This window comes from Octopus sinensis, linkage group LG29 (genome assembly GCF_006345805.1).
Source record: "Octopus sinensis linkage group LG29, ASM634580v1, whole genome shotgun sequence".
NCBI classification, from domain to species: domain Eukaryota; kingdom Metazoa; phylum Mollusca; class Cephalopoda; order Octopoda; family Octopodidae; genus Octopus; species Octopus sinensis.
In genome coordinates, this window is record NC_043025.1 from 8,087,464 (window position 1) to 8,115,010 (window position 27,547).

General features: G+C 43.3%; 1 protein-coding gene across 1 annotated transcript in view; it reads left to right on the top strand.

Moving 5' to 3' along the window:
* LOC115226112 (CD109 antigen-like) overlaps positions 1-27,547 on the top strand; it is a 161,648-nt gene that overhangs the window by 29,868 nt on the left and 104,233 nt on the right. Inside the window, exons 4-10 of the mRNA XM_036514831.1 lie at positions 3,463-3,488; positions 4,944-5,076; positions 10,681-10,751; positions 17,487-17,535; positions 22,145-22,218; positions 22,954-22,993; positions 25,017-25,119. Coding sequence (XP_036370724.1) covers positions 3,463-3,488; positions 4,944-5,076; positions 10,681-10,751; positions 17,487-17,535; positions 22,145-22,218; positions 22,954-22,993; positions 25,017-25,119 — 496 coding nt within the window. The remainder of the gene's footprint in view (positions 1-3,462; positions 3,489-4,943; positions 5,077-10,680; positions 10,752-17,486; positions 17,536-22,144; positions 22,219-22,953; positions 22,994-25,016; positions 25,120-27,547) is intronic.

Sequence of the window (27,547 nt, forward strand, 5' to 3'; positions counted from 1 at the left end):
ACACATAAAAGGCACCCGTGCCAGAGACACTTAAATGGTACCCTTTTCAGTGACACATAAAAGGCACCTGTGCCAGTGACACTTAAATGGTACCCTTATCAGTGACACATAAAAGGCACTTGTGCCAGAGACACTGAAACGGTACCGTTATCAGTGACACATAAAAGGCACCTGTTCCAGAGACACTTAAATGGTACCCTTATCAGTGACACATAAAAGGGACCTGTGCCACAGACACTGAAATGGTACCCATATCAATGACACATAAAAGGCACCTGTGCCAGAGACACTGAAATGGTACCCTTATCAGTGACACATAAAAGGCACTTGTGCCAGAGACACTGAAACGGTACCGTTATCAGTGACACATAAAAGGCACCGATTCCAGAGACACTTAAATGGTACCCTTATCAGTGACACATAAAAGCACCTGTGCCAGAGACACTGAAATGGTACCCTTATCAGTGACACATAAAAGGCACCTGTGCCAGAGACACTGAAACTGTACCCTTATCAGTGACACATAAAAGGCACTTGTGTCAGAGACACTGAAATGGTACCCTTATCAGTGACACATAAAAGGCACCTGTGCCACAGACACTGAAATGGTACCCATATCAATGACACATAAAAGGCACCTGTGCCAGAGACACTTAAATGGTACCCTTATCAGTGACACATAAAAGGCACTTGTGCCAGAGACACTTAAATGGTACCCTTATCAGTGACACATAAAAGGCACTTGTGCCAGAGACACTTAAATGGTACCCTTATCAGTCACACATAAAAGGCACTTGTGCCAGAGACACTTACATGGTACCCTTATCAGTGACACATAAAAGGCACCTGTGCCAGAGACACTGAAATGGTACCCTTTTCAGTGACACATAAAAGGCACCTGTGCCAGTGACACTGATATGGTACCCTTTTCAGTGACACATAAAAGGCACCTGTGCCAGAGACACTTAAATAGTACCCTTATCAGTGACACATAAAAGGCACCCGTGCCAGAGACACTTAATTGGTACCCTTTTCAGTGACACATAAAAGGCACCTGTGCCAGTGACACTGAAATGGTACACTTTTCAGTGACACATAAAAGGCACCGGTGCCAGAGACACTTAAATAGTACCCTTATCAGTGACACATAAAAGCACCTGTGCCAGAGACACTGAAACGGTACCCTTATCAGTGACACATAAAAGGCACCTGTTCCAGAGACACTGAAATGGTACCCTTATCAGTGACACATCAAAGGCACTTGTGCCAGAGACACTTAAATGGTACCCTTATCAGTGACACATAAAAGGCACCTGTGCCACAGACACTGAAATGGTACCCTTATCAGTGACACATCAAAGGCACTTGTGCCAGAGACACTTAAATGGTACCCTTATCAGTGACACATAAAAGGCACCTGTGCCAGAGACACTTAAATGGTACCCTTATCAGTGACACATAAAAGGCACTTGTGCCAGAGACACTTAAATGGTACCCTTATCAGTGACACATAAATAGCACCTGTGCCAGAGACACTTAAATGGTACCCTCATCAGTGACACATAAAAGGCACCTGTGCCAGAGACACTTAAATGGTACCCTTATCAGTGACACATAAAAGGCACTTGTGCCAAAGACACTAAAATGGTACCCTCATCAGTGACACATAAAAGGCACCTGTGCCAGAGACACTTAAATGGTACCCTTATCAGTGACACATAAAAGGCACTTGTGCCAGAGACACTTACATGGTACCCTTATCAGTGACACATAAAAGGCACCTGTGCTAGGGACACTGAAATGGTACCCTTATCAGTGACACATAAAAGGCACTTGTGCCAGAGAACTTAAATGGTACCCTTGTCAGTCACACATAAAAGGCACCTGTGCCAGAGACACTTAAATAGTACCCTTATCAGTGACACATAAAAGGCACCTGTGCCAGAGACACTGAAATGGTACCCTTATCAGTGACACATAAAAGGCACTTGTGCCAGAGACACTTAAATGGTACCCCTATCAGTGACACATAAAAGGCACATGTGCCAGAGACACTGAAATGGTACCCTTATCAGTGACACATAAAAGGCACTTGTGCCAGAGACACTTAAATGGTACCCTTATCAGTGACACATAAAAGGCACCTGTACCAGAGACACTGAAATGGTACCCTTATCAGTGACACATAAAAGGCACTTGTGCCAGAGACACTTAAATGGTACCCTCATTAGTGACACATAAAAGGCACCTGTGCCAGAGACACCTAAATGGTACCCTTATCAGTGACACATAAAAGGCACTTGTGCCAGAGACACTTAAATGGTACCCTTATCAGTGACACATAAAAGGCACTTGTGCCAGAGACACTTAAATGGTACCCCTATCAGTGACACATAAAAGGCACTTGTGCCAGAGACACTTAAATGGTACCCTCATCAGTGACACATAAAAGGCACCTGTGCCAGAGACACTTAAATGGTACCCTTATCAGTGACACATAAAAGGCACTTGTGCCAGAGACACTTAAATGGTACCCTTATCAGTGACACATAAAAGGCACTTGTGCCAGAGACACTTAAATGGTACCCTTATCAGTCACACATAAAAGGCACCTGTGCTAGAGACACTGAAATGGTACCCTTATCAGTGACACATAAAAGGCACTTGTGCCACAGACACTTAAATGATACCCTTATCAGTCACACATAAAAGGCACCTGTGCCAGAGACACTTAAATAGTACCCTTATTAGTGACACATAAAAGGCACCTGTGCCAGAGACACTTAAATGGTACCCCTATCAGTGACACATAAAAGGCACCTGTGCCAGAGACACTGAAATGGTACCCTTATCAGTGACACATAAAAGGCACTTGTGCCAGAGACACTTAAATGGTACCCTTATTAGTGACACATAAAAGGCACTTGTGCCAGAGACACTTAAATGGTACCCCTATCAGTGACACATAAAAGGCACCTGTGCCAGAGACACTGAAATGGTACCCTTATCAGTGACACATAAAAGGCACTTGTGCCAGAGACACTTAAATGGTACCCTTATCAGTGACACATAAAAGGCACCCGTGCCAGAGACACTTATATGGCGAGCTGGCAGAAACGTTAGCACGCTGGGTGAAATGCTTAGCAGTATTTCATCTGCCGCTACGTTCTGAGTTCAAATTCCACCGAGGTCGACTTTGCCTTTCATCCTTTCGGAGTCGATTAACTAAGTACCAGTTATGCACTGGGGTTGATATAATCAACTTAATCCGTTTGTCTGTCCTTGTTTGTCCTCTCTGTATTTAGCCCCTTGTGGGTAGTAAAGAAATAGGTACCCTTATCAGTGTATGTGTGTGTTTTGTATCCACACTCAAATGACATGAATAGATAATTAATTAAGGTAGCCAATTAACATGCAATGAAATAGAAGTCTAATTTATCTCATGATTTCTTTCTCTTTCAGGCCAACAGGCCGTATTCATGAAGATGGTAAGTACAGTTCTTCTTTTTTTATTTTGTTTCTTCTGTGTCTATAGATATAAATGTGGGGGGCGGGCCGATATTTGCCCTCCTTCCTTTTCTTTGGAACTTTCCTATGTCATGCCTACTATAGTCATGGACTTCCCTACTGTAGGCAGGAGTGGCTGTGTGGTATGTTGCTTGCTTACCGACCACATGGTTCCGGGTTCAGTCCCACTGTGTAGCACCTTGGGGAAGTGTCTTCTACTATAGCCTCGGGCGACCAAAGCCTTGTGAGTGGATTTGATAGACGGAAACTGAAAGAAGCCTGTCGTATATATGTATATGTATATATATATGTGTGTGTGTGTCTGTGTTTGTCCCCCTAGCATTGCTTGACAACCGATGCTGGTGTGTTTACGTCCCTGTCACTTAGCAGTTCGGCAAAATAGACTGATAGAATAAGTACTGGGCTTACAAAGAATAAGTCCCGGGGTCAAGTTGCTTGATTAAAAGCGGTGCTCCAGCATGGCCGCAGTCAAATGACTGAAACAAGTAAAAGTAAGTAATGTGTACGTGAAGAATTCAATCAAATGTTACTCTCTTTTACTCTCTTTTATTCTTTACTTATTTCAGTCATTTGACTGTGGCCATGCTGGAGCGCCACCTTTAGTCGAACAAATCGACCCCAGGGCTTATTCTTTGGAAGCCTAGTACTTATTCCATCAGTCTCTTTTGCCGAACCGCTAAGTTACGGGAACATAAACACGCGACCATCGGCTGCCAAGCGATGCTGGTGGGGTACAAACACAGAGACACAAACATACACACACATATATAAATATATATACAATGGGCTTCTTTCAGTTTCTGTCTACCAAATCCACTCACAAGGCTTTGGTTGGCCCAAGGCTATAGTAGAACACACTTGCCCAAGGTGCCACATACTGGGACTGAACCCGGAACCATGTGGTTTGTAAGCAAGCTACTTACCACATGGCCACTCCTGCACCTATCATTTAAAAAAAAAAATAATAATCGGTGCCATAGAAACCAGGAAACTGGGCCCATGAGCCTGGCTAGGCTTGAAAAGGGCGCATAAATAAATAAATAAATAAATGAACTTATTTTGTTGGTCTCTTTTGCTTAACTGCTAAGTTATGTGGACGTAAACAAACCAACACTGGTTGTTAACCAATGGTGAGTGTCAAATACAGACAAGAAAACCACACACACACACACACACACACACACATATATATGATGAGTGTCTTTCAGTTTTCGTCTACCAAATCCACTCACAAGGCTTTGGTCAGCCTGAGGTTATAGTAGAAGACACTTGCCAAAGGTGCCACACAGTGGGACTGAACTCGGAACCACGTGGTTGGGAAGCAAACTCTTGTTCATACAGTCATGCCTGTTCTTATTAAAAGTGAATATTTTGTGTAATAAAAACTAATAAACTCTCTTTCCTTTCTGCTGTAGAACACTGAAGGCCTTGCAATTAAACGGTACAAATTACACATCAACTTTGGCGCTGAATTGGAAGTCAACTGTGGTTATAATTCCATGAGATACATCCTGACTGATAAAAATGTATACAAGCCAGGAGATACAGGTAACACATCTTGGATCTTTTCTGTTTGAACGGCAGTTTTTTCTAGCGGTGTCAAATGAAATTGTCACCCATAATTATAACCCTAGAATCGATCTATTGCATTTCAATCTGTTTTAGGGTTAGAGGTGGGGGTAAGGGTATCTTTTTTTTCTTCACAAATGTAAATAAACCCAATCTGTTTCTTAAACGAGGGACATATTCATACGGCACAGAATGTTTTTTACCTCAATAGACGTCAGTGATTGGTGTATTTCAATCTGTTTTAGGGTTAGTGGTGGGGGAAGGGTATCTTTTTTTTTCTTCACAAATGTAAATAAACCCAATCTGTTTCTTAAACAAGGGACATATTCATACGGCACGGAATGTTTTTTACCTCAATAGACGTCAGTGATTGGTGCATTTCAATGTTTTAGGGTTAGGGTTAGGGGTGGGGGGAAGGGTATCTTTTTTTTCTTCACAAATGTAAATAAACCCAATCTGTTTCTTAAACGAGGGACATATTCATACGGCACAGAATGTTTTTTACCTCAATAGACGTCAGTGATTGGTGCATTTCAATCTGTTTTAGGGTTAGGGTTAGGGGTGGGGGAAGGGTATCTTTTTTTCTTCACAAATGTAAATAAACCCAATCTGTTTCTTAAACGAGGGACATATTCATACGGCACAGAATGCTTTTTACCTCAATAGATGTCAGTGATTGGTGCATTTCAATCTGTTTTAGGGTTAGGGTTAGGGGTGGGGGAAGGGTATCTTTTTTTTCTTCACAAATGTAAATAAACCCAATCTGTTTCTTAAACGAGGGACATATTAATACGGCACAGAATGTTTTTTACCTCAATAGACATCAGTGATTGGTGCATTTCAATCTCTTTTAGGGTTAGGGTTAGGGGTGGGGGGAAGGGTATCTTTTTTTTTCTTCACAAATGTAAATAAACCCAATCTGTTTCTTAAACGAGGGACATATTCATACGGCACAGAATGTTTTTTACCTCAATAGACGTCAGTGATTGGTGCATTTCAATCTGTTTTAGGGTTAGGGTTAGTGGTGGGGGAAGGGTATCTTTTTTTTTCTTCACAAATGTAAATAAACCCAATCTGTTTCTTAAACGAGGGACATATTCATACGGCACAGAATGTTTTTTACCTCAATAGACGTCAGTGATTGGTGCATTTCAATCTGTTTTAGGGTTAGGGTTAGGGGTGGGGGGAAGGGTATCTTTTTTTTCTTCACAAATGTAAATAAACCCAATCTGTTTCTTAAACGAGGGACATATTCATATGGCACAGAATGCTTTTCACCTCAATGGACGTCATTGATTGGTTGAAATTGCAGAAATTGAAGAAAAAAAAAACAACAAATATCTTACAAACCGTAGAATTTTCTCAATAAAGCCAAGAGAAAAAGATGTTTTATAAACACATTCTACCAGTATATGAAGTTTAAAATTTTTTAGTTACCTAGAAATTATGTTAAAAACTGCCGTTCAAACTGAAAAGATCCCACATCTTACATCACTACATCCAGCCGTCCAGCTTCACCCACTATTTCTGGAAGGTAGTTTAGGGGCAGAGTCCTCAAGTACTCCCACCATCACATCCTATCATAAGCAACCATCAGTATGCTTCAATGGAACCAAGCGGTCAACGTGGAACTTCATGTTCAACAGATGGAACGGCTCAGCACGGCTATTCAAGAGAAAAGACCTAATCGGCAGCATGGAGTTCTTCTGCTACACGACAATGCCCGCCCTCATTATCGCCAATATGACCAAGGAAGCTATTCAAACACATGGCTGGGAAGTGCTGCCACATCCGCTGTACTCTCCTGTACTCTCCAAATGACTGAAATAAGTAAAAGAATAAAAGAGAGTAAAAGAGAGAGTAACTTTTGATTGAATTCTTCACGTACACATTACTTACTTTTACTTGTTTCAGTCATTTGACTGCGGTCATGCTGGAGCACCGCCTTTAATCAAGCAACTCGAACCCGGGACTTATTCTTTTGTAAGCCCAGTACTTATTCTATCGGTCTCTTTTGCTGGACCGCTAAGCAACGGGGACATAAACACACCAGCATCGGTCATCAAGCAACGCTAGGGGGACAAACACAGACACACAAACATACACGAACACACACACATATATATATATATATCATCATCATCATCATCATCATCATTTAACGTCCGTTTTCCATGCTAGCATATATATATATATATATATATACATATATACGACGGGCTTCTTTCAGTTTCTGTCTACCAAATCCACTCACACACACACATATATGTAATTACATAACTCCATCAATGCTTTTTAAATTTCTCTCTCTCCCTATTGTCACATCTTATATTAGTTATTAATCTTCTATAATAATGAAGATATATTCCTTAATTTGCTGCTTTTTTATATGAGTAGGTACCCCTCAGGAGTGGCTGTGTGGTAAGTAGCTTGCTAACCAACCACATGGTTCCGAGTTCAGTCCCACTGCGTGGCATCTTGGGCAAGTGTCTTCTGCTATAGCCCTGGGCCGACCAATGCCTTGTGAGTGGATTTGGTAGACGGAAACTGAAAGAAGCCTGTCGTATATATGTATATATATATATATATATTATATATATATATATATATATATATATATATATATATATATGTGTGTGTGTGTGTGTGTACATGTTTGTGTTTGTCTGCCTAGCATTGCTTGAAAACCGATGCTGGTGTGTTTACGTCCCCGTCACTTAGCAGTTCGGCAAAAGAGTTTGATAGAATAAGTACTGGGCTTACAAAGAATAAGTCCCGGGGTCGATTTGCTCGACTAAAGGCGGTGCTCCAGCATGGCCGCAGTCATATGACTGAAACAAGTAAAAGAGTAAAAGAGAGAGTAAGAGTAAAGGTAAATGGAAAAGTTCTCTGTGGGACAAGTCCGCTTCTATGAACCACTTGATGCAACCCTCAGGCATCAGCCTGCTGACTGCTGTTGTCTGCTAAGTTCATACTGCCATGTGATTCATCTTCGTTTTGCAGTGCTTCTTCCCTGTTCATCAATTTTTGCAATGGTGGAAACAAAGAAACAGCTTACTTCCATGAAACACTGTTTTCTGTTGTGGAAAACGGCCTCCAAAACAGTTGCAATGCTTCAAGCAGCTTGCAAGGATGCTGCTCAAGTTTATGAGTGGTTTTCACACTTTAAGAAAGGCTACTTGTTGCTTGGAGAGCAACCTCGTTCAGAGTGTGGAGGCACATGGCCTAGTGGTTAGAGCAGCGGACTCGCGGTCTTGGGATCATGGGTTTGAACCTCAGACCGGGCGATGTGTGTGTTTATGAGCGAAACACCTAAGCTCCGCGGGGCTCTGGCAGAAGGTAATGGCGAAACTTCTGCTGACTCTTCCGCCACAACTTTCTCTCACCCTTTCCTCCTGCATCTTGCAGCTCACCTGCGACGGACCGGCGTCCCATCCAGGTGGGGAACCTATATGCTAAGGAAACCGGGAAACTGGCCCTTATGAACCTGGCATGGTTCGAGAAGGAACATTTTTGTGAAGGCACATGGCCTAGTGGTTAGAGCAGCGGACTTGCGGTCGAGGGATTGCAGGTTCGAATCTCAGACCGGGCGATGTGTGTGTTTATGAGCGAAACACCTAAGCTCCGTGTGGCTCCAACAGAAGGTAATGGCGAAACTTCTGCTGACTCTTTCGCCACAACTTTCTCTCACTCTTTCCTCCTGTGTCTTGCAGCTCACCTGCGACGGACTGGCGTCCCGTCCAGGTGGGGAACCCATACGCCAAGAAACCGGGAAACCGGCCCTTATGAGCCTGGCATGGTTCGAGAAGGAACATTTTTGTGGAGTCACATGGCCTAGTGGTTAGAGCAGCGGACTTGCAGTCGAGGGATTGCAGGTTCGAATCTCAGACCGGGCGATGTGTGTGTTTATGAGCGAAACACCTAAGCTCCGTGTGGCTCCAACAGAAGGTAATGGCGAAACTTCTGCTGACTCTTCCGCCACAACTTTCTCTCACTCTTTCCTCCTGTGTCTTGCAGATTACCTGCGACGGACTGGCGTCCCATCCAGGTGGGGAACCCATACGCCAAGAAACCGGGAAACCGGCCCTTATGAGCCAGGCAAGGCTCGAGAAGGAACAAACAAACTTCTCTGATTTCACTATTGATGTTCTCCTTCAGTTGCACCAGGGTCTCTGGTTTGTTGACATAAACCCCCTCTTTCAGGTTTCCCCACAAAAAGAAAATCCGGGCTAGTGAAATATGGGTAACTTGAAGGCCATTTGACATTGCAACAGCAGGAGATTATTCTCTCTCTGCAAAGCACTTCATTGTTTCTCTTGCAGTATGAGCAGTTTCCCCATCTTGCTTGAACCATGTGTGATGTCTTCTTTGAATGGCCTTCACATTCCCAGGTTTGGCTAGCCTGGATTTTTTCCTATGGGGATACCTGAAAGAGAGGGTTTACATCAACAAACCAGAGACCCTGGTGTGAGCATCTAGTTATGTTTGTATGTACATACAACTCAGAATGTAATGGCCAACGAAATACCGCTAAGCATTTTGCCCGGCATGCTAACGTTTTTTATTTCTTTATTGCCCACAAGGGGCTAAACATAGAGTGGACAAACAAGGATAGACAAAGTGATTAAGTCGATTACATCGACCCCAGTGCGTAACTTGTACTTAATTTATCGACCCCAAAAGGAGGAAAGACAAAGTTGACCTCGGTGGAATTTGAACTCAGAATGTAATGGCAAATGAAATACCGCTAAGCATTTCGCCCGGCATGTTAATGTTTCTTATTTCTTTATTGCCCACAAGGGGCTAAACATAGAGGGGACAAACGGATTAAGTCGATTATATCGACCCAGTGCATAACTGGTACTTATTTAATCGACCCCGAAAGGATGAAAGGCAAAGTCAACCTCGGCAGAATTTGAACTCAGAATGTAATGGCAAATGAAATACCGCTAAGCATTTCGCCCGGCATGTTAATGTTTCTTATTTCTTTATTGCCCACAAGGGGCTAAACATAGAGGGGACAAACGGATTAAGTCAATTATATCGACCCCAGTGCATAACTGGTACTTATTTAATTGACCCCGAAAGGATGAAAGACAAAGTTGACCTAGATGGAATTTGAACTCAGAACGTAATGGCAGACGAAATACCGCTAAGCATTTCGCCCGGCATGTTAATGTTTCTTATTTCTTTAGTACCCACAAGGGGCTAAACATAGAGGGGACAAACAAAGATAGACAAACGGATTAAGTTGATTACATCGACCCCAGTGCATAACTGGTACTTATTTAATTGACCCCGAAAGGATGAAAGACAAAGTCGACCTCGATGGAATTTGAACTCAGAACATAATGGCAGACGAAATACTGCTAAGCATTTCGCCTGGTACACTAATGTTTCTGCCAGCTCGCTGCCTTCTCATTCTTGCTCCTCCTCTTCTTCTTCTTCCTGCCCCCCTCCTTTCCCCTCTGCTTCACTCCCTCTTTCTCCTCTCCATATGCTACCTCTTCCACCTTATCATCCCCATCCATCACCATCATCTTTAATGTCTTCATCTTTGTAAATTCTCTTCTCTTTTGCCAGTAAAATTCCGTGTCTTGAACCTTTTTAGAAATTACACAGGAAGAAACGATCCCATGAAAGCCTATATAAGGGTAAGAACTTTTATGAACCTTTTTTTTGGATGTGCCACCACCATGACTGCAACCACTATCACCACCACCACCACTATAATTAATACCACTGTCATTACCACTACCACTACAATCACCACCATCTCAAATATCACCACCCCAGCTACAACTAACACCAATACCACTACCATCATCACAACTACAACCACCACCACCACCATAATTAATACCACTGTCGTTACCACTTCCACTACAATCACTACCATCTCAAATATCACCACCCCAGCTACAACTAACACCAATACCGCTACCATCATCACAATACAACCACCACCATAATTAATACCACTGTCGTTACCACTACCACTACAATCACCACCATCTCAAATATCACCACCCCAGCTACAACTAACACCAATACCGCTACCATCATCACAATACAACCACCACCATAATTAATACCACTGTCGTTACCACTACCACTACAATCACTACCATCTCAAATATCACCACCCCAGCTACAACTAACACCAATACCGCTACCATCATCACAATACAACCACCACCATAATTAATACCACTGTCGTTACCACTACCACTACAATCACCACCATCTCAAATATCACCACCCCAGCTACAACTAACACCAATACCGCTACCATCATCACAATACAACCACCACCATAATTAATACCACTGTCGTTACCACTACCACTACAATCACTACCATCTCAAATATCACCACCCCAGCTACAACTAACACCAATACCGCTACCATCATCACATACAACCACCACCATAATTAATACCACTGTCGTTACCACTACCACTACAATCACTACCATCTCAAATATCACCACCCCAGCTACAACTAACACCAATACCGCTACCATCATCACAATACAACCACCACCATAATTAATACCACTGTCGTTACCACTACCACTACAATCACTACCATCTCAAATATCACCACCCCAGCTACAACTAACACCAATACCGCTACCATCATCACAATACAACCACCACCATAATTAATACCACTGTCGTTACCACTACCACTACAATCACTACCATCTCAAATATCACCACCCCAGCTACAACTAACACCAATACCGCTACCATCATCACAATACAACCACCACCATAATTAATACCACTGTCGTTACCACTACCACTACAATCACTACCATCTCAATATCACCACCCCAGCTACAACTAACAACAATACCGCTACCATCATCACAATACAACCACCACCATAATTAATACCACTGTCGTTACCACTACCACTACAATCACTACCATCTCAAATATCACCACCCCAGCTACAACTAACACCAATACCGCTACCATCATCACAATACAACCACCACCATAATTAATACCACTGTCGTTACCACTACCACTACAATCACCACCATCTCAAATATCACCACCCCAGCTACAACTAACAACAATACCGCTACCATCATCACAATACAACCACCACCATAATAATACCACTGTCGTTACCACTACCACTACAATCACCACCATCTCAAATATCACCACCCCAGCTACAACTAACACCAATACCGCCTACCATCATCAGAATACAACCACCACCACCACCACCACCACCACCACCACCACCACCACACCATAATTAATACCACTGTCATTACCACTTCCACTACAATCACCACCATCTCAAATATCACCACCCCAGCTACAACTAACACCAATACCGCTACCATCATCACAATACAACCACCACCATAATTAATACCACTGTCGTTACCACTACCACTACAATCACCACCATCTCAAATATCACCACCCCAGCTACAACTAACACCAATACCGCTACCATCATCACAATACAACCACCACCATAATTAATACCACTGTCGTTACCACTACCACTACAATCACCACCATCTCAAATATCACCACCCCAGCTACAACTAACACCAATACCGCTACCATCATCACAATACAACCACCACCACCACCATAATTAATACCACTGTCGTTACCACTACCACTACAATCACTACCATCTCAAATATCACCACCCCAGCTACAACTAACACCAATACCGCTACCATCATCACAATAGAACCACCACCATAATTAATACCACTGTCGTTACCACTACCACTACAATCACCACCATCTCAAATATCACCACCCCAGCTACAACTAACACCAATACCGCTACCATCATCACAATACAACCACCACCATAATTAATACCACTGTCGTTACCACTACCACTACAATCACCACCATCTCAAATATCACCACCCCAGCTACAACTAACACCAATACCGCTACCATCATCACAATACAACCACCACCATAATTAATACCACTGTCGTTACCACTACCACTACAATCACACCACCATCTCAAATATCACCACCCCAGCTACAACTAACACCAATACGCTACCATCATCACAATACAACCACCACCACCACCATAATTAATACCACTGTCGTTACCACTACCACTACAATCACTACCATCTCAAATATCACCACCCCAGCTACAACTAACACCAATACCGCTACCATCATCACAATACAACCACCACCATAATTAATACCACTGTCGTTACCACTACCACTACAATCACCACCATCTCAAATATCACCACCCCAGCTACAACTAACACCAATACCGCTACCATCATCACAATACAACCACCACCACCACCACCACCACCACCATAATTAATACCACTGTCGTTACCACTTCCACTACAATCACCACCATCTCAAATATCACCACCCCAGCTACAACTAACACCAATACCGCTACCATCATCACAATACAACCACCACCATAATTAATACCACTGTCGTTACCACTACCACTACAATCACCACCATCTCAAATATCACCACCCCAGCTACAACTAACATCAATACTGCTACCATCATCACAACTACAACCAACACCACCACACCACCACTACCACCATCACCACAAGCATCATAACTACTACTACCACTGCAGTTTGTCCGTCGATGTGACGAAGACCATCTCGCCCTCCTGGGGTGGGGGTGGGCTTGTTTTGTGAGTCCGCAGATGCCCAGTGATCTGTCTTCTCAATTATCCCTAGCTTTCAAGTCTTTCAAGTTCCTTACTTACCTGTTCTAATGCCATGAATGGTAAATTATGTTTTGGCATATATACAGGTGTCGTACTCAGTTTTACTACAGTTTTTATCTTTGTTTTTGTGCTGCAGCCCAGTTCATCTGAGAAACTATACTCTCTCATTTACTCTTTTACTTGTTTCAGTCATTTGACTGCGGCCATGCTGGAGCACCGCCTTTAGTCGAGCAAATCGACCTAGGGACTTATTCTTTGTAAGCCCAGCACTTATTCTATCAGTCTCTTTTGCCGAACCGCAAAGTGACAGGGACGTAAACACACCAGCATCAATTGTCAAGTGATGTGGGGGGGGGGACAAACACAGACACACAAACATATATACACACATACACATACAGATATATACAAATATACGACAGGCTTCTTTCAGTTTCCGTCTACCAAATCCACTCACAAGGCATTGGTCGGCCCGGGGCTATAGCAGAAGACACTTGCCCAAGGTGCCACGCAGTGGGACTGAACCCGGAACCATGTGGTTGGTCAGCAAGCTACTTACCACACAGCCACTCCTGTGCCTGTATGGAAATAAATATTTTATTTTTCATTTCAATTCCTCGGCCACATTTAAACCTTTGACTGAACTGACAAGGATCTTTTCGGTTTGACTGGCAGTTTTTAACATAATTTCTAGGTAACTAAGAAATTTTAAACTTCATATACTGGTAGAATGTGTTTATAAAACATTCAACTGCACCCCACACATAAAAATCAAAGGGGTTGCAGTCTAGGGAATTAGGTGGTCAGGTGTTAGAGGTGATGTGGTCACAGAAATTGTCTGACAGCCACAACTGGGTTCTTCTGCTTGTGTGGCTTGGTGCAGAGTCCTGTCGCCAGACATAGGGTCTTCCAGCAGACACCCTCTTGACCCAGGGCAGCGCTACCTCCTCCAGGCATTTGATGTAGGCCTCTGTATTGAGTTTGGTATTACAAGGAGTTTTGTTGGTCTCTCACTCAACTGCACCCCACACATAATAATCAAGGGGTTTGCAGTCTAGGGAATTAGGTGGTCAGGTGTTAGAGGTGATGTGGTCACAGAAATTGTCTGACAGCCACGACTGGGTTCTCCTGCTTGTGTGGCACAGTGCGGAGTCCTGTCGCCCGGCATAGGGTCTTCCAACAGTGACCATCTTGACCCAGGGAGCCCTACCTCTTCCAAGCACTTGCATGTTGAGTCTGAAGCCATATGAGAAGATGAAAAGAGGCATAACGTTATCATCACTAGTGATCACTCTAAATACCCAACAACCGGAATATTCCAACAGATGGCCATCCATGCTTGTTGTCATCAAATAACCAAAAGAAAACAGAATGAAAAATGGTCTAGGGGACATAATAAAGTTCTTAAGGCCTTCCATCATGCCATGTATTGGAGCTTTTCGGTTTGACCAGCAGTTTTTAAAATAATTTCTAGGTAACTAAAAAATTTAAAACTTTGTATACTGGTAGAATGTGTTTATAAAACATCTTTCTCTCTTGGCTTTATTGAGAAAATTCTATAGTTTGTAAGATATTTGTTGTTTTTTTCCTTCAATTTCTACAATTTCAACCAATCAGTGACGTCTATTGAGGTGAAAACATTCTGTGCCGTATGAATATGTCCCTCGTTTAGGAAACAGATTGGGTTTATTTACATTTGTGAAGAAAAAAAAGATACCCTTCCCCACCCCTAACCCTAACCCTAAAACAGATTGAAATGCAATAGATCGATACTAGGGTCATAATTATGGGTGACAATTTCATATGACACCGCTAGAAAAAAACTGCCATTCAAACCGAAAATATCCCCTAACCCTAACCCTAACCATAAAACAGATTGAAATGCAATAGATCGATACTAGGGTTATAATTATGGGTGACAATTTCATATGACACCGCTAGAAAAAACTGCCGTTCAAACCGAAAAGATCCCCTAACCCTAACCATAAAACAGATTGAAATGCAATAGATCGATACTAGGGTTATAATTATGGGTGACAATTTCATATGACACCGCTAGAAAAAAACTGCTGTTCAAACGGAAAAGATCCCTTGTAATCCTTGATGTCACTAATAATCCAATGTCGGACTGTTATGAAGTTCACTCCAGAGGAGCTGTATAGTTAGCTGGACAGGACACAACTATGACCAACTACCCTGACTTCTCGATATCACGGCATTTGGAACGGCTAGCACAAAACACTCATCATGTGTGAGGGGTGTTCCATTATCATTATTATCTTCATAATACTAGTTTGTGGAGGCACATGGCCTAGTGGTTAGAGCAGCGGACATGTGGTCGAGGGATCACTGGTTTGAATCTCAGACCAGATGGTGTGTGTGTTCATGAGTGAAAACACCTAAGCTCCAAGCGGCTCCGGCAGAAGGTAATGGTGAACTTTTCTCTCACTCTTTCCTCCTGCATCTTGCAATTCACCTGTGACAGACCGGCATCCCGTCCAGGTGGGGAACCTATATTCCAAGAAACTGGGAAATCGGCCTTTATGAGCCAGGCATGGCTCGAGAAGGAACATTGTGGAAGCACATGGCCTAGTAGTTAGAGCAGCGGACTTGCAGTCGAGGGATCGTGGGTTCGAATCTCAGACCGGGCAATGTGTGTGTTTATGAGCGAAACACCTAAGCTCCATGCGGCTCCGGCAGAAGGTAATGGCGAAACTTCTGCTGACTCTTTCGCCACAACTTTCTCTCACTCTTTCCTCCTGCATCTTGCAGCTCACCTGTGACGGACCGGTGTCCCATCCAGGTGGGGAACCTATATGCCAAGAAACCGGGAAACCGGCCCTTATGAGCCAGGCTTGGCTCGAGAAGGAACAAACACACAATAGCGGACATGCGGTCGAGGGATCGCCGGTTCAAATCTCAGACCGGGCAATGTGTGTGTTTATGAGCGAAACACCAAAGCTCCATGCGGCTCCGGCAGAAGGTAATGGCGAAACTTCTGCTGACTCTTTCGACACAACTTTCTCTCACTCTTTCCTCCTGCATCTTGCAGCTCACCTGCGACGGACCGGTGTCCCGTCCAGGTGGGGAACCTATACGCCAAGAAACCGGGAAACCGGCCCTTATGAGCCTGGCATGGCTCAAGAAGGAACAAACTAACAAACAAACAATAATACTAGTTTAATTGTTAAATGGTTAAAACACATTTGTTCATCTCATACACACACACAAACACAATCTTATAGATATGCATTTTGTTTTTAAATCTCAGAGCGAGATGTAAACAGTAACCGCTCAACAATGTAAAGTATAAAAGCCATCTCAATATGGCTAACCACAAAGGGGGGTGTTACTGTAGCTTTTTAGCCCCAGGAGGTCATCGTCTCCAGCTGGCTTTAGACGGGGTGTTACTGTAGCTTTTTAGCCCCAGGAGATCATCGTCTCCAGCTGGCTTTAGACACACTCAAGGGCACAGAAAATGTGTCTAAAGCCAGCTGGAGACGATCTCCTGGGGCTAAAAAGCTACAGTAACACCCCCACTTTGTGGTTAGCCATACTGAGATGGCTTTTATACTTTACATTTTGTTTTTGTTTTTACATTAATGTTTTTCAACTCCTCTCTTTCTTTTTCACTGAATTCACTCAATGAAGGATGCAAATAAGAATTTACTGTCCGAAATGCAGCTTACTGCAGAGAATGGTAATTGGAATAATTTTTTATTATATGTTTATTTTTTGCTTTTGCATCTTTTACTTATTTAAGTCATAGACAGCAGCCAGATTGGGGCACCACCTTCAGACATTTTGGTCAAACGAATTTACTCCAGGATTTATGTTTTTTTTTAAGCACAGTAACAATTCAATTAGTCTCTTTTGAGGACACTGGCAACGGGTAGTGTCAGAGCTATGCCCGTTGGGAACTTCGGTTCCTGGTAGGGCCACCCAAGGCGGATTGGTCTGACACCGAGTGGTATTAGGACCACAACCCTGCAGACGGGGCTCTGGTGAAAATCCTCAGAATGTCTGTTTGCATCCCCAAAGTCCATCCCCTCCTCACCGTGGTGGGGATGCTGGCAACGGGTAGTGTCAGAGCTATGCCGTCAGGAACTTCGGTTCCTGGTAGGGCCACCCAAGGTGGATTGGTCTGACACCGAGTGGTATTAGGGCCACAAACCTGCAGACGGGGCTCTGGTGAAAATCCTCGGAGTGTCTTCTTTGGCAACCGGCAGCTCCTCAGTCGTTCTGTCCCTGCGTCTGCGGACAATCTGCGGCAAACAGGATGTCTCTACATGCGGGATTGTTGGGGACCGCTTGTGAAATCCACATATTCCCACAGCCGTCAGGAACTTCGGTTCCTGGTAGGGCCACCCAAGGTGGATTGGTCTGACACCGAGTGGTATTAGGGCCACAACCCGGCAGACGGGGCTCTGGTGAAAATCCTCGGAGTGTCTGTTTCGGCAACCAGTGGCTCCTCAGTCGTTCTGTCCCTGCATCTGCGGACAATCTGCAGCAAACAGGATGTCTCTACATGTAGGATTCTTGGGGACCGCTTGTGAAATCCACATATTCCCACGAAACTTCTTCCAAGGAAGAAGCCGACTCAACCAGCCCAGGTTGAATGTTGCCACAAGTAAAGTAAGGACATAAACAAACCAACACCGGTTGACGAGGGATGGTGGGGTGGGGGATAATCACAGACACAAGGGGACACACACACACACACACACACAAACACACACAACAAGCTTCTTTCAGTTTCCATCTACCAAATCCACTCACAAGGCTTGTCAGTCCGGGGTTATAGTAGAAGACACCTGCTCCAGGTACCATGCAGTGGGAGTGAACCAAGATCCATGTCGTTGGGAAACAAAAAGTGTCAAACAGTGGCGGGTGGTGAGGGACTAATACAGACACAAAGACACATACACGCATATAAACACACACACATACACAAATCTCAATCTATCCGCTCAGTCGAAGTCGACTCTCGGTCACTCGTTGGATCAGTGTCCTCCAGTCAGTTCTATCCTGGGCCACTTCTTTCAGATTGGCCATGTCCATTCCGGTATCCCTCTTGATGGTGTCAAGCCAGCGGGTTCTTGGTCGGCCTCTTCCTCTCTTGCCACTGACCATTCCGTATATATATATATATCTGCTCAGTCGAAGTCGACTCTCGGTCACTCGTTGGATCAGTGTCCTCCAGTCAGTTCTATCCTGGGCCGCTTCTTTCAGACTGGCCATGTCCATTCTGGTATCACTCTTGATGGTGTCAAGCCAGCGGGTTCTTGGTCAGCCTCTTCCACTCTTGCCACTGACCATTGCGTATATATATATATATATATATCCGCTCAGTCAAAGTCGACTCTCAGTTACTCGTTGGATCAGTGTCCTCCAGTTAGTTCTATCCTGGGCCGCTTCCTACAGATTGGCCATGTCCATTCCGGTATCCCTCTTGATGGTGTCAAGTCAGCGGGTTCTTGGTCAGCCTCTTTCTCTCTTGCCACTGACCATTCCGTATATATATATATATATATATATATAATATCCGCTCAGTCGAAGTCGACTCTGGGTCACTCGTTGGATCAGTGTCCTCCAGTCAGTTCTATCCTGGGCCGCTTCTTTCAGATTGGCCATGTCCATTCCGGTATCACTCTTGATGGTGTCAAGCCAGCGGGTTCTTGGTCGGCCTCTTCCTCTCTTGCCACTGACCATTCCGAGCATGATGTCCTTCTCCAGGGATTTTCTCCGCATAATATGACCGAAATATGTCAATCTATGCTTGGTGATCCTAGTTTCTAGTGACATTTTTGGCCTTATCTGCTTAAGAACTTCTCCATTGGTGAGCCTCGCTGTCCATGGAATCCGCAAAAGTCTTCTCCAATACCAAAGCTCGAATACACACAAACATACATTCATATATGATAGGAGGCTTCTTTAAGTTTCTCAACTAAATCCACTTACAAGAATTTGGTTGGCCCAAGGTTATAGAAAAAGACACTTGTCACAAGTGCCACACAGTAGCATTGAACCCGGTACCATGTGGTCAGAAAACAAGCTTCTTACCACATGATCATGCACCTACATTGTCAGATAAATTTGTTTGTTTTTGAGGTGGTGAAGCAAGACCTTCGAACTTTAGGTCTCACCGAGGAAATGACTAGAGACCGAGACCTTTGGAAGTATGCTGTGCGTGGGAAGACCCGGCAGGACAAGTGAGACCATAACCCATGGCCTCTACCTGGGATGTAGCCAGTCCACTTACGCATACCTTTCCTTCTTGGGACACAAAACTCTACCTGTGAAGACCTGTTGAGGCAAGTGAAAATCAAAATCAAAATCAAAATCAAAATAGATCAACATCAATGGAAATTGTAGCTGTGATACCAGTGCTGGTGGTATGTAAAAGAACCATCCAAATGTGGCCATTGCCAGCGCCGCCCTGACTGACTTCCGTGCCGGTGGCACGTAAAAAGCACCATCCGATCGTGTCCGTTTGCCAGCCTCGCCTGGCCCCCATGCCGGTGGCACATAAAAAGCACCATCTGATCGTGGCCGTTGCCAGCCTCGCCTGGCCCCATGCCTATGGCACATAAAAAGCGCCATCCGATCGTGTCCGTTTGCCAGCCTCGCCTGGCCCCCATGCCTATGGCATGTAAAAAGCGCCATCCGATCGTGTCCGTTTGCCAGCCTTGCCTGGCCCCCATGCCTATGGCACGTAAAAAGCACCATCCGATCGTGGCCGTTTGCCAGCCTCGTCTGGCTCGTAAAAAGCACCCACTACACTCACGGAGTGGTTGGCGTTAGGAAGGGCATCCAGCCGTAGAAACGTTGCCAGATCAGACTTGAGCCTGATGCAGCCTTCTGGCTTCCCAGACCCCAGTTGAACTGTCCAACCCATGCTAGCATGGAAAGCAGACGCTAAATGATGATGATGATTTTAATCCCATCAAGAGAAGCTGACAAGCATCAGCCTCACATGGGCATCCAATATGCTGGGCTAATTCCTTGCGAATTATTGTGAATTTTCATGGATTAGTTCATTCAATCAATCCTTGTTGATCTGAACAGGTCTATTGGAATTTGGAGAGTCTGTGCCATTAATTTTCCCTCCATTCAGTGCGCAAATCATTTCCGTGCAGTTCTTCTAGTAATACTCTCTTTTCTACACAATACAAATCATCACCATCGTTTAACTTCTGCTTTCCATGCTAGCATGGGTTGGACGATTTTGACTGAGGGCTGGCGAACCAGATGGTTGCACCAGTCTCCAATCTTGATTTGGCAGAGTTTCTACAGCTGGATGCCCCTTCCTAATGCCAACCACTCCGAGAGTGTTGTGGGTGCTTTTTACGTGCCACTGGCACGGGGGCCAGTTAGGCGATACTGGCAACGACCTCGCTCGAATCCTTTTACACATGCCACCAGCACAGGTGCCAGTAAGGCGACTTTGGTAACAATCACGCTCGAATGGTGCCCTTTTACATGCTACTGGCACGGAACACAAACACAAACACACACACACACATACATACATACATACATATATATATACATATATACGACAGGCTTCTTTCAGTTTCCGTCTACCAAATCCACTCACAAGGCATTGGTCGGCCCGGGGCTATAGTAGAAGACACTTGCCCAAGATGCCACGCAGTGGGACTGAACCCGGAACCATGTGGTTGGTTAGCAAGCTACTTACCACACAGCCACTCCTACCGTATTTATTACGAGTGGCTTGTAAACGTATCTAACAAGCGAAAGCGAGTTAGATACGTTTACAAGCCACTCGTTGTAATAAATACGGTATCCATAGGGAATGAGTTTGGTATTTTATTTATTACACACGAATAAACGACCATATTTTATTAACCCAATAACTAAATTCTTCACATCGTGTTGAAGCGCGCATGAATACAGCTTGATTTCACGTCAGTGACGTCACAATGTGTAACTGTAAAAGATGTCATGCCGCAGGAAGATAGTCCGACTTTATAGCGCTAAGTTTTCAGGTGAAATGACTGATAACTGATGACTGTTTAACATTTTGTTAACATTCAAGTTCACGTTCAAGAAATACATAACACAGATTGAAAGTTTAGTTGTAACTTATGAATGACAAAAGTAGTGCCGTCACCGTGACCTCGGGTCATCACCATGGATTGACCAATCAGAAGAGGCGCTCGCAGTATCTGACATATGTTAGATACCAAAAATATCTCAAAGTGTTCTCACTCACATGTGTGTAATAATTGAATTTATCTGATAAACCTATACATTACAGGTATATATAACTTCTCTTTTTCCAGGTGTTTCTGCAAATGAATTTCAAATCTCTAGCCGCCCTGTTTTGGGTAAGTGGACCATAGAAGTAGAGCAGGATGTAAGTTACTTTATCATCATTTATCCATTTATAACACAAACACATTGAAGCATGATTTTTGTCTGAAATCTCTCTATATATAAACAGCAGTTTGTCTGTCTGTGTGTCTGTGTGTCTGTCAGGTTGTACCCTCACCCTGACCATGGCTTTCAACCGATTCTGATGAAACTTGACACACACATAGCCCAATGTCATTATTTAAAACTAACGCAGCGAAAATTTTGAAAAGTTCCCCCAGTTCTGAAAAGAATCGATAAAATCATGCCATTTGGGGAAATCGCGTTCAAATTCAAGATGACATCTTTTCGACAATATCTTTCACAAATTGGCAGGAATTTTTTTTTAAATTCACAGTGAGTATCATGTCTGCTCCAAGGAGCTATATGGCCCTTTTTATTCCAATAGGATACTTTATTACTGGAAAAAATCGGTTAATTAAATCATATGTGGCACACAGAGCAAACTGATTTGTGTATTAAACACAAACTGTCTAGGGGACACAACTCGACCTTTTTTATCGCCCAAAGGGACAGCTAGGAACATTCGTATACACAGAAGTATTCGAGTGAAGAGAAGACATTGCAACCTACACATGCGCCTTCATTACCTAGAGGGAAAGGACTAGATTGGGATTAGTCGTTGCCTACTAGGGGCTCTTACATACCCGGGCAACGCCGGGCTATGCTGCTAGTCTTTCCATATAATGATGATGACTCTTTCTGTTTCTGTATACAGGAATTTTCAGAGAAAAAATCAATCAAGGTCAAGGAATATGGTGAGTAAATTTTTCTTTTTTTGTAGCGATCAACATATTTAAATTGGTTGTTGTTGTTGTTGTTGTTGTTTTAGCCCAAGGTCACTTCCCTCACAGACATCTAGCAGACTTATGGTCAAAAGTATTTCAGCTGGGGCCACTTGTTCTTGATTTCAAAAACTCTGTCTAAAGTTACATTATTCAGTCATTCTTTTGTTAAGCCAGTAGATTATGATTTGAGAGAGTTTGGCTGTTATTTCTAACAAGTCTACAGACTTCATGACACACCTGTATAATCAGGGTTTAATTGCTGCTTTTAACCCCAGGTTAACCTTGTTTCACAACTCATCTTTTCATACACCTTCTTCATACATTGCACCTGCTTCTCCCCCTTTTCTCACTCTTTCTCATCCACCCTTGCAACCTACCCAATAGCATGTCACTCTCTTTTCTCCCCCTATTTACTGTATCATTGTCTCTTTTCTACAGCCCCATGCCAAAGAGCCCCAACTCTTCCCAGTCACTTCTAGCACCTTTGCCCCTCTCATTCTTAACCACCTTGTACAAAGAAGGTCTACTCTGACACATAATCAGCAATTTGAAGCTCCACCCTTCACCTACTCCTCTTCAGCAAGAAAACTGCTTTCTTCTGCCCTTTTTTCTCATACATTACCCGGATCTTTTCGGTTTGAACAGCAGTTTTTTAACATAATTTCTAGTTAACTAAACACTTTTAAACTTCGTATACTGGTAGAATGTGTTTATAAAACATCTTTTTCTCTTGGCTTTATTGAGAAAATTCTATAGTTTGTAAGATATTTGTTGTTGTTTTTCTTCAATTTCTGCAATTTCAACCAATCAATGACGTCCATTGAGGTAAAAAAAAACACATTCTGTGCCGTATGAATATGTCCCTCGTTTAAGAAACAGATTGGATTTATTTACATTTGTGAAGAAAAAAAAGATACCCTCCCCCCTCCCTAACCCTAAAATAGATTGAACTGCAATAGATCGATACTAGGGTCATAATTATGGGTAACAATTTCATATGACACCGCTAGAAAAAACTGCCGTTCAAACCAAAAAGATCCCATTACCCCACTCTACACCTTATTCTCTTTGCGTAAAGTTCCCCTGCCTCACATGATATTTGTAGTCTTGAAGGCTGCATGGTGACCTCACTAGTGCTGGTGGCATGCAAATAGCAATCACCACACTCTGTTAAGTGGTTAGGAAGGACATTCAGTTGCAGAAACCATGCCAAACAGGAACTGGAACACGGTGCAGTCCTTGAGCCGATCGGATCCTGTCATACCATCCAACCCATGTCAGCACAGAACACAGATATTAAATGATGACGACAATTTGCTAGCATAATAATAGGCGCAGGAGTGGCTGTGTGGTAAGTAGCTTGTTTACCAACCACATGGTTCCGGGTTCAGTCCCACTGCGTGGCACCTCGGGCGAGTGTCTTCTACTATAGCCTCGGGCCGACCAAAGCCTTGTGAGTGGATTTGGTAGACGGAAACTGAAAGAAGTCCATCATATATATATATAAATAGGCATAGGAGTGGCTGTGTGGTAAGTAGCTTGTTTACCAACCACATGGTTCCGGGTTCAGTCCCACTGCGTGGCACCTCGGGCGAGTGTCTTCTACTATAGCCTCGGGCCGACCAAAGCCTTGTGAGTGGATTTGGTAGACGGAAACTGAAAGAAGTCCATCATATATATGTACTTTAACCCTTTAGTACTTTAACCCTTTAGTGTTTAAACCGGCCATATCCGGCCAAAATATTCTACCTATTTTATGTTCAAACTAGTCAGATATGGTCATTCATAGCTATCTTATTGTGTCATTTTAAAAATAAAGAATCACATCATTGAAATCTCAAAGCCATGAAATGATGCAAGATTAATTTTACATGGTGTGAATACATAAGCTTTACATTTTATAGAATAATCTGAATGCTAAAGGGCTAAATACTCGTGATGAACTTGTTCATAACATTCTCATAGCTTCATGTATTTTTCTTTTTCGTTTCAGTTCTCCCCAAAGTGGAAGTGACCGTAAAAGTTCCAAAACATATATTTCATCTAAATAAAAAAAGCTTCAAGGGCAGGATACTAACTGTTACTGTTAAAGCTCGGTAAGTGTTTTAGTTTCGCCGGGCCTTGGCCCTTACTCTTTTACTTGTTTCAGTCATTTGACTGCGGCCATGCTGGAGCACCGCCTTTAGTCGAGCAAATCGACCCCGGGACTTATTCTTTTGTAAGCCCAGTACTTATTCTATCGGTCTCTTTTGCCGAACCGCTAAGTGACGGGGACGTAAACACACCAGCATCGGTTGTCAACCAATGCTAGGGGGACAAACACACACACACACACACACACACGCACATATATATATATATATATATATACATATATACGACAGGCTTCTTTCAGTTTCCATCTACCAAATCCATTCACAAGGCATTGATCGGCCCGAGGCTATAGTAGAAGACACTTACGCAAGGTGCCACGCAGTGGGACTGAACCCAGAACCATGTGGTTGGTTAACGACAGGCTTCTTTCAGTTTCCGTCTACCAAATCCACTCACAAGGCTTTGGTCGGCCTGGGGCTATAGCAGAAGACACTTGCCCAAAATGCCACGCAGTGGGACTGAACCCGGAACCATGTGGTTGGTTAGCAAGCTACTTACCACACAGCCACTCCTGCGCCTATCTAGAAAATTTCAAATTCATCTGTTGGGTCAACAAAGACCATTAGTTATCAAGAATGAATGATACGATCATTCTTGATAATAATTCATTCTTGATGGGGGGGTCACTTGGCTCGTCCGTCGATGAAGAACGCGGCTATCCACGTGAACAGATGCAAATTGCAGGACTCAAAGAAATGCGATGAGCTGGCAGAAACGTTAGCACACCGGGCAAAATGCTTAGCAGTATTTCATCTGCCGCTACATTCTGAGTTCAAATTCCTCTGAGGTTGACTTTGCCTTTCATCTTTTCGGTTTGAACTGCAGTTTTTTCCAGCGGTGTCATATGAAATTGTCACCCATAATTATAACCCTAGTATCGATCTATTACATTTCAATCTGTTTTAGGGTTAGGGGTGGGGGAAGGGTATCTTTTTTTCTTCACAAATGTAAATAAACCCAGTTTGTTTCTTAAATGAGGGACATATTCATAGGGCACAGAATGTTGTTTACCTCAATGGACGTCATTGATTGGTTGAAATTGCAGAAATTGAAGAAAAAAACAATAAATATCTTACGAACTATAGAATTTTCTCAATAAAGCCAAGAGAAAAAGATGTTTTATAAACACATTCTACCAGTATACGAAGTTTAAAAGTGTTTAGTAACCTAGAAATTATGTTAAAAACTGCTGTTCAAACTGAAAAGATCCCATTTTTTTAATGAATTCGTTTTCTGCTTTAACCCTAACCAATAATTCACACATGACATTACATAAAACATTTTTAATTTCGTTCTCTGCTTGCAACACAGCAATCCTGGTATCCTCAAATGGTTCAGTATTTTTCGGCATCAATTTTTACAAACGATCAGCAATTCCTAATTTCTTAGCTGGTATATATCTTAAAATCATAGTTTATGATTAGTACCCCAGCATTGCAGCCTATTAGCAGAATGGGTAGGGATTCCTTTCTTCGACCCATATACAGATAATAACAGATGATGATGATGATCATCATCATTATCATTTAGCGTCCGCTTTCCATGCTAGCATGGGTTGGATGGTTCAACTGGGGTCTGGGAAGCCAGAAGGCTGCACCAGGCCCAGTCAGATCTGGCAGTGTTTCTACGGCTGGATGCCCTTCCTAACGCCAACCACTCCGTGAGTGTGGTGGGTGCTTCTTACATGCCACCGACACAGATGCCAGACGAGGGTGGCGAACAGCCACGATCAGATGGTGCCTTTTACGTGCCACCGGCACGGAGGCCAGGTGAGGCTGGCAAATGGCCACGATTGGATGGTGCTTTTTACGTGCCACTGGCACAGAGGCCAGTCGGAGCGGCGATTTTCTCGACTAAAGGCGGTGCTCCAGCATGGCCGCAGTCAAATGACTAAAACAAGTAAAAAGAAAAAGAAAAAGATATTTTTATGAAGTGAAACAAGAACTCAACAGACAATAATAAAACATCTGGACAACACGAAAACAGACAGGAAAAAACAAGAACAGGTCATTCGCAGCCTCCTCTCATCAGTCAAGTTACCAAATTATCCTTACAGTTTTGGCTGTTTACACTCGACAGGCTTCTTTTAGTTCTTGAATACCAAATCCGCTCCCAAAGCTTTGGTTGAGCTGAGGTTATAGCAGAAGACACTTGCCCAAGGTGTCATGCTGTCGGACTGAAGCAGGAACTATGCAGTTGCGAAACAAACTTGTTACCACCAAACCAAGCCTGCACCTCTTTGTCTAACATTTTACTTAGTTCAACTAACAGAGGTTGATGTTGAATAACAAAATGGCTATTGGGACCCCACAAGAATAAAATAGTGTTGAAGGGGATTCATAGGTAAAGAAATGGTTGAGAATCACAATT